General features: G+C 34.6%; 1 protein-coding gene across 2 annotated transcripts; it reads left to right on the top strand.

Moving 5' to 3' along the window:
• LOC107605751 (vacuolar protein sorting-associated protein 41 homolog) lies at nucleotides 2,170-11,159 on the top strand. 2 transcript variants are annotated; one of them, XM_016307722.2, is made up of 19 exons: nucleotides 2,170-2,758; nucleotides 2,956-3,225; nucleotides 3,340-3,519; nucleotides 3,697-3,954; nucleotides 4,025-4,157; nucleotides 4,248-4,338; nucleotides 4,955-5,057; nucleotides 5,319-5,422; nucleotides 5,515-5,608; nucleotides 5,725-5,880; nucleotides 6,274-6,336; nucleotides 6,452-6,517; nucleotides 7,404-7,604; nucleotides 8,632-8,709; nucleotides 8,789-8,908; nucleotides 9,028-9,108; nucleotides 9,940-10,025; nucleotides 10,421-10,502; nucleotides 10,615-11,159. In XM_016307722.2, the coding sequence occupies exons 1-19, from the start codon at nucleotides 2,453-2,455 to the stop codon at nucleotides 11,026-11,028; spliced, it is 2,886 nt and encodes a 961-aa protein (XP_016163208.1). In that variant the 5' UTR covers nucleotides 2,170-2,452; the 3' UTR covers nucleotides 11,029-11,159. The 2 variants fall into 2 exon arrangements, with proteins under 2 accessions (XP_016163208.1, XP_020961042.1); XM_021105383.1 differs by lacking the exon at nucleotides 10,615-11,159 and adding an exon at nucleotides 10,286-10,333.

Genomic DNA, 12,515 nt, shown 5'->3' on the forward strand with positions numbered 1-12,515 from the left:
TTTTAATATATTAGTCCACATTTAAAATGATTATTCATCATGTGTAAATAAGTTAAAATAAAAATACATATCATTATAAATACTAATTTAGTAAAAAATATAACTCCAACATATATTCACCTCTAAATTGGTGATTATCTATTATCTTCACTTGGTTTTGTATTCACCTCTAAACAATTCATAGTATTCCATGAACAATTATATCAACAAAATGCAAGGGCCACACAGATACAACATAGAATGATAACGTATGCATGCATGAAAAGGCACATGTTGCGTTCATTTTTTTTCCCACTCAGGAAGACGTAGTAAGTTTGTAACCCTAGGTAGGGCATGAAAATAAAAAGATATTTTAAGAACATTACTAAAAAATCATTAAAAAAACATTTTTCTTTTCATTTTTAATGTATTAAATATATATATTTTTTAAACTAAACGATTAATCACTAGAAGAATAAAAAACTTGTTATAGTGAAATAAATGAACACGTAATCAAACTTATTTATATTAGTAAATAACTTGTAAGATATCAAATATATATGAAGGTTTTTGGTGGTTTAGAAAGAAGAAAAAGAAGAAGAAGAAGCAGAAGGCAGAAAACAAAAGCAGAAAAGCAGGGACGGCGGCGGGATGGACGCGGGAAAGCGGCGGCGGCGGGGTGATGGAGTGAGGGTTTGGGGGTGGGTGTAGGAGGAAGGGAAATTGGGGAGAGAGAGAGAAGCGAAGAGATGCTGATGGGTGAGGGTGGGGGTAGGTTTTTTTTTTTATTTTTATTAATAGTCAAGGGTATTTTTGTCCAAAAATTCAGGAAAGGATGATTTTAAAGTGTTTCTGAACGTTCGGGATGATTTTAATAGCAAAAAAACGTCGGGGATGAATTTGATTTTCGCCACTTACCTTAGGGACGATTTCAGTACTTAACCCTTTAGAGAAGGAGTTTGAATCTAAAACTTTTTTTTCATCTATGATTAATTTTGTCTCAAACTAAAAAATGTAACTTAGCTTCTATTTTGTTTGCGAGATGGATTATGTAGGAGACAATTTCATTTTGTCTCATAAATCGTGAAAAAAAAAATAGAATCAGTATAAAAAAAAGAAAAAGATGACACAACCATGTATCTTGGTTCAGTTGCATCGTGTAATGCAATATACATCCAGTCTCCACCACACCAGCGGTGGAATTTTTACTATCATATCAAATATTATATACACTAATTTCTTAGTATTCAACTTAATCCTATCTGGGACAAATCAAGCTTCTACCTAAATTTGACTTGGTCAGATAACTTCCTACACTCTCAACACACTAAGTGCTTACCCAACTTAGCAAATGATACAACTCAGACATCATAATCAAAACAAAAATACAATCAAAAGAAACAAGAAATAAATCTTGTATTTTCTCTCTAAATTTCTCCCTATGCATTTTTTCTCAATGACTTTTACTTAATACCTCATTTGAATGTCTTTTACCACTGATTAAGAACAAAAAAAGATACAACTTTAAAACAAAATACTCAATGATGAATCATGAAGTAGATGATGATTTACAACTCAAACTCTATATGCTGAACTCATATTTTGAACTCTCAAACATTGTTCTTCATCTTGGCAGAATATTTTTCTCTCTCCTCTTGCAAAAATGAAGATGATTTTTCTTTTTGTATAAGCTCTGTTTTCTCAAAAAACTGAACATTACCCAATACGAACTTAGCAGAAATAGCATATTAAGAGATATATGATTTAACCAGTTGAGTTAGACCTTAACTGCTTAGTCTTTCTAGTTAGACTTCTTAACTTCGTTGATTTGGGCTGCATTATGAATCATGGGCTGCAATACTAAACAATTTCATCAAATCTTAATTGAATTATCAACTCAAATAATACTATGTTTATTATCACTAAAATATTATTATTTATTTACTAAAGTATGTAAAAATTTATTAATTAGTAATAAATTTTTAAATAAAATTTGGATTATAATGGATTAATTTTTGACCTGCTCTGGAAGATGTCTGAGAAACTAAAAAAAATAGCAGCTTTAAAAATTCGTTAAGTTTGGTACTTTGGTTTTGTTAAACGATGTCGTCACAGAAAGTGCAAAAGGCTAACGGCCAAGAAACACATGCTCCACTTATGACTTAACCCACTTCCGTTAGTTACAGGTTTCTCGGGGTTCCCCCAATCTCATTCAACACAAAACACTCCCTCTTGCTGTTATGATTATTATTGTCGTTCACCTCATTACTCCTCTTAATTAGTACTACTAACTATATCCAAAGAACCTTCTTCCCCATCTTCAACGTGAACGACATTCCAAAATTTTAATAACGGAACGCAAAACGACACTGCACAATAAAACAAAATAAAATAGAAAACATAGAGAATAGAATTTCTCAGCTTCCAAACAGATCTCCGTTCCGTTGGTCCCACCGGCGGTAACTATCTTCCGATGGCTCCGATTCCGTCCGAGAATGGCGTCGAAGGAGATGACGAGAGAGAAGAAGAAGAAGAAGAAGAAGAAGAAGAAGAAGAAGAAGAAGAAGAAGAAGAAGAAGAAGAAGAAGAAGAAGAAGCAGAAGAAGGAGAAGAGGAAGATGACGAAGAGGAGCCAAGGCTCAAGTACCAGAGAATGGGAGGAAGTATACCTGCGCTGCTATCTAGCGACGCAGCTTCTTGCATCGCCGTCGCGGAACGCATGATCGCACTCGGTACTCACGACGGCATTGTCTACATCCTCGATTTCCTCGGCAACCAGGTTCGTTCCTTGCGCATCAATTTATTTATTTATGAAATGTTCTTCTTCTGAAATTCTGAGCTATCGTCGTTCAAATTGTAGCTAGCCATTTCGTTTTTTCCCCTCTCTTACGTGATCTTTCGGTAACGTTCCCAAGCTTTTTCATGAACTTCACAATGGAGTGGATTGCATTTGTGAAAATTTATATCTGATTGCAGGTGAAAGAGTTCCCTGCTCATTCTGCTGTTGTTAACGACCTTAGCTTTGATTTAGAGGGTGAGTATATTGGAAGCTGTTCCGATGATGGATCAGTTGTTATTTGCGGTCTTTTTTCCGATGAGAAAACGAAGTTCGAGTATCATCGGCCGATGAAGGCGATTGCCTTGGATCCTGATTACACAAGGAATGCCTCTAGGAGATTTGTTGCAGGTGGTTTAGCTGGGAATTTGTATTTGAATTCGAAGACATGGTTAGGCTATCGTGACCAGGTCTGCAAGATTCTTCTTAACTCTAGCATGAATTTGGATAGTGCTACTCTTTTTAGTGTGTTGAAAACTATAACCATATGTATTGTATTCTCCACAATATATATATTATAAAAGGTTTTGCACTCTGGGGAAGGTCCAATACATGCAGTGAAGTGGCGAACGAGTCTTGTTGCTTGGGCAAACAACACAGGAGTGAAGGTTTATGATACTGCCAATAACCAGCGGGTAACATTTATTGAAAGGCCAAGAGATAGCCCCAGGCCTGAGCTTTTGCTTCCTCACTTGGTTTGGCAGGTCAGTGGTAAAATATCTGAGCACAGACTTGCTATTTGTTTCTGGTGCGTCTTCTCAGAAGCATTATCTGCTTCTATAACTTGATTGAATGTTTGGTCCTTGCTTTAAAGAAATGTTATACTGCAAGACATTTCTTATGAAAATTAATTTTGCTTAATATCCTTCCATATTGTACAGAGTGACACCCTCTTGGTTATTGGCTGGGGAACTACTGTCAAAATTGCTTCAATAAGAACAAACCGCTATCAAGTAGCCAATGGGACATACAGAAATTTTCCTTTGTCTAGTATGAGCCAGGTGGACATTGTGGCATCATTTCAAACTAGCTATTTCATCTCAGGAATTGCCCCCTTTGATGATGCTCTGGTTGTTCTGGCGTATGTTCCTGGAGAAGATGGAGAAAAGGACTTTAGTAGCACTGCTCCTTCTCGGCAGGTATTCACGGTTTCTTACATATGATATGATGAAATGAAGTTATATCATAAATTGGTTTGTTCTTAAACAGGGCAATGCTCAAAGACCAGAGGTTCGAATAGTAACATGGAACAATGATGAGCTTTCAACAGATGCTCTACCAGTACACGGCTTTGAGCATTACAAGGCAAAGGACTATTCTCTTGCTCATGCTCCCTTCTCAGGTGAACATTATCCAGTGTTCTTATATTATGTGTATGAAATTCTCCTGCTGCTCCTGCAGGGCAATAGTTACCTTTTTCATTCAAATGTAGGTAGCAGTAATGCTGGTGGTCAGTGGGCTGCAGGTGATGAACCACTTTATTATATTGTGTCCCCAAAGGATGTAGTTATTGCAAAGCCAAGGTCAATGTCAACTTCTTGATCTTATCGTTTGGTGATTGATGCATTTGCTTATAACCAATAAATAAATAAATAAATAAAAGGGAGAAACAAAGGATGCTGTGTTTTTTTAATATATCCTACCGTACTTTAAAAGCTTTATTCTTATGGGATTGGCAAACAAATAAAGCAAACAGTCTTTCTTGCCAGCTGACCACTTGGCATGGAAGAATATTACAAGGGTTTGGTTCAAGTGATCAGCATTGTTCAGTTTATTCGTGATTATATATATATGCTCATTAAAATATCATAGTACGATAATCTATAGAGCTGTTATTTGTTATTTATTTTAGTTAAATAGATTACATGCCTCAATGTAACTTCTGAGAAAGGGCGTTGCAGTGTTGCACTATCATATGCCAGATTCTTTAACTTTGTTATATTCACTACATTAGTAAATAAATCTAAACACCATTGTTCACTAGGAAGATTAAACGTACAAATGAAGGTTGTTTGTCTTTTAGAGTTTTTTTTATGTAAAATCTCTGAAGTGTTTTGCTATCTTATAAGTTGGGAGTATAAATTGGAAATAAAAAAATTAAGATGATGATGAGAGAAATAAATGCATTTTAATTATTAGGGATACTGAAGATCATATTACTTGGCTTCTTCAACATGGGTGGCATGAAAAAGCTTTGGCTGTAGTTGAATCAAGTCATGGGAGAAGTGAACTTCTTGATGAGGTAAGTTATAAGCTTATCTCATAATAGTGGAATAAGGTTATCCATGTATTTTTGTTAAACCACACATGTCAAAGATTAAAAGAAAAGAAAGATCACTAAAAGAAGTCTTATGGCTTTATGCTTTTATATTGATCGTTTTTTGTAACATTCTAATAGTCAATGTTTACTCCACTCACTCTAACAATCATTGCTTTCACTTGATATGTCTCCTTCTAAATTAACATTTTTCCATTTGATCATAGCTGAGTTTTATATTTGTAGGTGGGATCTAGATACCTTGATCATTTGATAGTGGAAAGAAAATATTCTGAAGCAGCTTCATTGTGTCCCAAGTTGCTTCGAGGGTCAGCCTCAGCTTGGGAAAGGTAACTGAACCACATACTGGTAACTGTTAATCAGGCTTGTAGTTCTTGTTTGATGATTGAGTATTTGAGTGTCAATGGACTGCTTTCAACAGATGGGTTTTCCACTTTGCTCACCTTCGTCAACTCCCTGTTTTGGTTCCTTACATGCCTACAGAAAATCCTAGACTGCGTGATTCTGCCTATGAGGTTGGTTAAAGCCTAAACCAAAGTAGTCACTGTTACAACTTACAAGTAATGTCTTTATGTAAGCTGCATTCTGCAATCAACTAACTTTGACATTTTTTCTGCTTATTGTTGTACAGGTTGCTCTAAATGCATTGGCTACAAATCCTTCCTTTCATAAGGATCTCTTGTCCACTATTAAGTCCTGGCCACCTGTAATTTATTCTGCACTATCTGTTATTTCAGCTATTGAACCTCAGCTTAAAACTTCATCCATGACTGAACCACTCAAGGAGGTCAGCGTTTCTCATTTTATCTTTTTATAGAAAAAGAAATTTTAGTTTAAGGGAATGCACAAGAGAGAATACGACAAACACAGAATCACGGATAGATATGAAAAGAAATAGCTAACAGATAAACCATGTAACAATGCATGTCAATCCCTTTGAATATCAACCAGTAGAAGACCAATAAATAAACCATATGCTGAGCCCCAAAGGAATACCAACTAAATAATCGCATCCCAAACAAAACCAATATTAAAAAAGAAATCATTAAAAACCCTGGAATTCCTTTCTGCCCTAATACACCAAAGCCCTACAGGAATTGGGGACTGGGATGTCTTACTAGTTATATTTATGTTTTCAATAGTCATTTGCTTATAATGATGTATTTGTTTTCTATGCCAGGCATTAGCAGAATTGTATGTAATTAATGGGCAACATGAGAAAGCTGTTGCTTTGTATGCTGATGTAGGTGGTCGTATATCTTGTGTGTGTGTTCAGGAAGCAAGTGCATTGATTGAAAGTGATTAAAGTACATTTATACTGATTTAGTTCCTACACCCTTCTTTGATGAAACTTTCAGCTTATGAAGCCAGAAGTATTTGACTTCATTGATAAACATAAACTGCATGGTGCAATTCGTGAGAAGGTATGCTTGCAATTTGCAGAAGTGATATTTATCTATCTTTAGTCTTTACAGTGTCACTTGATGTGAGCAATATACTCTACATTTCTTCTTTGGTACTTCATGATTAAGCATTAATGAACCTATAGAATCTTTCTACAAGTTTTGTTACAGTATTAGGATCTGGTTATTGATGTTGTCACATCTCTTATATTTATTTAAATGTATAAAAAAAATGGATGAATAGCAGAGTCCATTCCAATTATCCAAAATTTGTTTATTAATATTTTGAATGGTCTCATATTTATCTGAAGGAGAAAACTTTGAGGTATTTCCTTCCTCTTGTTTAAGGGGAATTGATGTTTTGTTTGTACTTGTATTCACTTTTGTTAGAAAAACTAGAGTTTTTGGGAATGGCAATAGAAAATGACACAAAGAATGGGCATAAATGTTACTGATGAGCCAGTACCTAATGAATATGTTTATGCCTTGTAATTCATAAGATGGTCCTAGATCTTTGTTTATTTATATTATGATTACAAAATGTCACTTGTATCCTTTATATTGGGATTTGGGAGCTTATTGCAATTAGTTGCTTAAATCAAAGGTTATTTTACACTTTAGTATACATATACAATATGCTTATCATTCCCTGAGCTATTTTTAGCTTTCGGTTTGTAAACAAAAGATTAACTTTATATGCTGATCCCCATAACCATAGAACTTAAGTTGACCCTATAATTTTACTTATTCTAATACTAAATTATGAAATGACACATATAACCATTACTTTGTGTGCTTAATGAGCAACTAACTGATAACCAAATCAATGTCATTAACAACATATTGTATCCTTAAAACTTGTCTATATAGCTATTGGTGTCTCATTATACATGCTGTACCTGTTCAGGTTTTCCAATTAATGATGATTGATTGCAAGCGTGCTGTTCCTCTGTTAATCCAAGCTAAAAACTTAATAAGCGCTCCTGAAGTTGTGAAGCAACTTCAAAATGCTGATAATGAGTCTGACTCAAGATACTTCTTGCATTTATATCTCCATTCATTATTTGAAGTTAATCCACATGCTGGGAGGGACTTTCATGATATGCAGGTAGGCTCTGTTTCTATATAGACCTTTGCAAGCTTACTTTATGGATTCTTAAACGTAAATCAATGCAAAATTTGTATTTTGGATTTGTGAAATCCACGTGTTTGCTTTCACTGCTGCAACCTAAGGTAGTTGCTGCTTTGTAAGTCTGTACTTTTCATCCTGGACAAAAGAATTTCTTCATCTTTTTAATGACTTCTACATGACTCATATCCCGTTTTATTAACACCAACCTGTGAAGGCCAAAGCTTCTATTCATAGAGTCCCAGTTTGCTCTCTGGATGTTTGAAAAGGTATAAGTCATCATATACTGGTTTGTGGGTGCTTGCTCGTTTGCTGAAGTTTTTCTCTAGAAAACAAACATATTCTTTCAATTGTAAAATTTAATTAAATAATATTATTAGCAAGGAGAACAACAACCTACATCGAATATATTAAACTTCAACAACGAAAACAAATATGAAAGACTGAAATGCCGTAACTAAAGAATTTGCTTTTTCCTGTGCCATTATATCCTTTCTAATTCATCCAACCAAAATTCCCTTACACCTGGTGATTCACATGCAAGTATGCAACAATAAATGTGACGTTTTTCTTCCCATAACAGCTTGAATTGGTCCTATATGGTCGTGCCCTTGGCTATATCTTTGGATTCTTAGGTCCCATTGCCTTGTTGCTCTATGTACACTGTGGAGACTTGCCCTTGTTTTCGAAACGGAATCAGAATTTCTTATTGTGTAATAGAAAGTAACTAACTGTCGTCCGCACAATCAGTTATAGAATGTTTGGTTTTGATTAGTTCTGATCTCTGAAATTCAATCTGTTTTGCTAACAATTGTCGGCTATTACTGCCATATTTGCAACTTGTAGACTGATGGCCTTGTTTTATTGATGCATTTCTTTGTCATGTTGGAGCATCAGTATTCATTTCAAGCTATTATAGCATATTATTGCTATATTCTTCCTCCTTTCTTTGCCTGCAACTGAATTTTTTTTCTCAGTTAATATCATTGTTTTTTCTTCTGCATAGGTAGAACTATATGCAGACTATGATCCAAAGATGCTGGTACCTTTTCTTCGAAACAGTCAACATTATACCCTTGAGAAGGTTTGGGATCAACCTGTAAATGACAGCTATATATTCGCATGCTAGTGATTCATGGAACCATTTCTCAATCGTTTTTCAGGCTTATGAGATTTGCATAAGGAGAGATCTAATTAGAGAGCAAGTCTTCATCCTAGGAAGGATGGGAAACTCAAAGCAAGCTCTAGCTGTAATTATAAATAAACTGGGAGACATAGAGGAGGTACTTCAACTATTCATCCAGAAGTGGATTTTGGTTTTAACTTTCAACCGCAATCCAAATTTTGAATCAGAATCTCTGGCATTTTATGTTGATTTTGGATTGGTCATAATCTTTTGCAGGCTGTAGAGTTTGTCACCATGCAGCAGGATGATGATCTTTGGGAAGAACTAATCCAGCAATGCCTTAACAAACCTGAAATGGTATACCTTGATAGCTAAGATGTATACTTATCTGTTCATGCCTGTTTGGTTATTTTTGTTGAGAACTTTCTTGGGGTGAAAATGAAAATTATTTAGGTGCATGCACTTATTCAATATTTTAGTAAATAGAAGTAACCAATCAGATTTTCTGAAGCCAAAAGCCATGTCTTTAACATGACCATGTACTTAACTCCCCTATCTCCTTCCCAACACGTGAAAACTGTCATCGCAAGTTTTGTTTGTGTCAATCATTTTAAACAGCACATCTTTTGGCTACGGTTCAAGACAAAAATATCGAAACAGCAGAGAAAAAATTCTTTTGGTGTAGAGACGGCCAGACGGGGACAGAGACACAACTTTTTTATCCCAAAAGACGAAAAATTCTTATACTTACTTCCCCAAGTGAGGACAGAAACAGAATCCAAGTGCAAAAGTGTATTTCTACCATCATTTCCAGTGTCTCAAAGCTAGGCCAGTCATATTTGTTAACCCAAAGGTTGCTGCTGGGCTCTGTTTATATCTTAAATCTGAACTTCTCTTCTATGTTTTTGCTGAGTCGAGTTGTCTTGTGAACGTTATTGTACTCGGCACATCTTGCCTCACCACATCATAACACTAGTTTTATCTGGAGTCAGATGATCAAAGATCTTTCCAGCGGGAGAGGGAATAGGTTATGTCTGTTGTCCCCTACAACAGTTTGTTTGTTTTTGGTGTGGGAGTTAAAATGTTTAAGAAGAAATAAATCCTTAAAAACAAACGATCCAATATTCACTTGTTTTGTATACCTTGTCTTTGTCCAACGAGTTCTTTGATTCTTGTAATTGACAACAGGTGGGCATACTATTGGAGCACACAGTTGGAAACCTCGACCCCCTCTACATTGTAAATAAGGTTCCCAATGGGATGGAAATACCTCGGTAAGCAATGAATGTGACGTAACAACTAATTAAAAAGTATTTTGATTGAATATCGCACTCAGTTTTAGAAGATGTCCATCTATCTGTTTTTGTATTTGAACTGAGGAATTTGGATTCTCTAAAGTGAGGAAATTAGTATAGTTATAAAATGAGAGGTTAATCACCGTTGAATTTATAACTCATTATATGTAAATCTCACTATTTTAATTCAATGGTCATTAAATACTTACTTTTTTACTTTACAAATCTTTTCACTTTAGAGGATCTTGATCCTGACTTGGGTGCTCAGAAGGTTCATGGTTGCGTAGGTCATTCCGGCTTCCCAATTCCAGCCTTATTCAGTAGCATTATGTTTTATACAGTGTAACTTAATTTCTCTGTCTACTCTTCTGTAGGCTAAGGGATCGGCTGGTAAAAATTATCACTGACTTCAGGACTGAAACATCACTTAGACATGGGTGCAATGATATACTTAAGGTTCTTTTCTCCCCCACCGTACCCCTAGTATAGTATAGTATAACGAGAAACCTTAGAATCTAATTAATTTGATATTATATTGTATCCCTCTGATTTTTTGACATCAAAATAGGCGGACTGTGTCAACCTTTTAGTTAAGTATTACAAAGAGGCAAAGCAGGGAATATGTCTAACTAATGAAGAAGATGAGCCACGAGCGAAAAGGAGAGGTACTAATGCTTCGCACTGGAAATCATCTAGTTTTAGAACCATGGAAATGAACTCAAAGATCTCTAGGGGAGGTGCAAGATGTTGTATATGTTTTGATCCCTTTTCTATACGTGATGTATCGGTCATTGTTTTCTTTTGCTGTCATGCTTATCACTCAACTTGTCTTACGGATTCTTCCTACACTAGCAGTAGCAAGAAAGAGAGTGGAGTCAATAATAGTGATGATAATGATAATGATGATGATGATGATGATGATGAACTGGAGGTTGGTGGCCCTCGAATGCGATGCATATTGTGTACTACTGCTGCTAGTTAGGGTGTGTTGCGTTAATGCTTGGTTGTGTGTGCTTGCATGCATAAAGAGGTGCATGTGTGGTTTCCCTCTTCCTGTTGCTTCAATATGATGTCAATTTTTTCAATCAATATATAATGATATAGGTTTTTATTTCATTTTTTTTAATGTTGCCTTCACTCGTATTAATTATATCTAGTATAAATATAAATACTCACTAAAAGAGTAATTATAATGACTACTGAGTTACTACTACATGACTTACATTTTATGGTACTGTGGTATAATATGTATATAACAACAATAACAATAACAAGTAAATTACTGGTTACTACACATCATTCTTCAAAAGGAAATATCGAAATTATATTTTTAATATATTAAAAGTGCATTAAAATATATAAAAAAAGAACTTTATTTTTGGGAACAAAATTTATAAAATAACAGAATGAGGGAAGCGAGTATTATTTTTGGGCCCAAAGCATGAATCAAAGCGCATAAGTAGCAAGGTAATATAATAGGGATCAATAATGATTGACTTCTATCATGGCTTCCTGAATTACTCTTCAAGTGATAGGAGACCATGGTTTTTATGAGGATGAAATAGATTCCGTTACCCGCCCAAAAAAAAGAAAGAAATAGATTCCGTAATTCATGGAAATTCAATTTGATGTGTGTATTAATAGTTCATTACCATCAACAACTTTGTCATCTTACAACCAATTCAGAGTGTAGAAATTAGGCAAGGCTTACATCAAAACTTTAGGGTAAAAAAAATGAATTCTATATGAAAGTTGATTCCTGTCATTGTTTTGTAAGATCATCAGCTCAATCAGTTTCAAGACTTGAATCAAATTGGCAGCACCGGTGTCCTGTCATTGAACATGATATCATTGATTTTGCCCAAACCTATATCTGATATAGGCTCCATGGGTCGCAAGAAGAATCATCTGAACAAAGAGATATCAATGTCAATTAACACCTTGACAGCACATATGAAATTATATATCCTTTGCTAAGATGACTAGAGTTGGATTCTGCTGAAAAGACAGTCAATAGTTTTCAAAAATAGATAACAGACTAGTACTTACAAGTTGTTTACAAAATGAAAATCACCATATCTTTGATCCAGCCACCACCTTTCTTGGCATTCCAAATTCAATAAGATAGATGGATGACTAGTCATACATAACATATATAGAATAAAGAAGCATAGTATGAGAGAGAAAGCTTAGTTGGAGTAACGTAGATTGTTGAAAGATAGAAGATGCATAATTTCATTTTAACTAGTTTGAATATATAAGAAAAACTATATAACATTCAATTATTAAGAGAAGGAATCATATGAAAAATAGATCAGTAGTTAGAGATATAACCAATTTTTTTTAGACGTGGTGATATATAATAGGATGTAATAATATTATTTAATTTATATATATAATCAGTCATATTTAGTGAGATAAGATTTTATTGTTATTATTATATAATTAATTTTTATATAATTAAAAGTC

Source organism: Arachis ipaensis, chromosome B06 (assembly GCF_000816755.2).
Source record: "Arachis ipaensis cultivar K30076 chromosome B06, Araip1.1, whole genome shotgun sequence".
Lineage (NCBI taxonomy): Eukaryota > Viridiplantae > Streptophyta > Magnoliopsida > Fabales > Fabaceae > Arachis > Arachis ipaensis.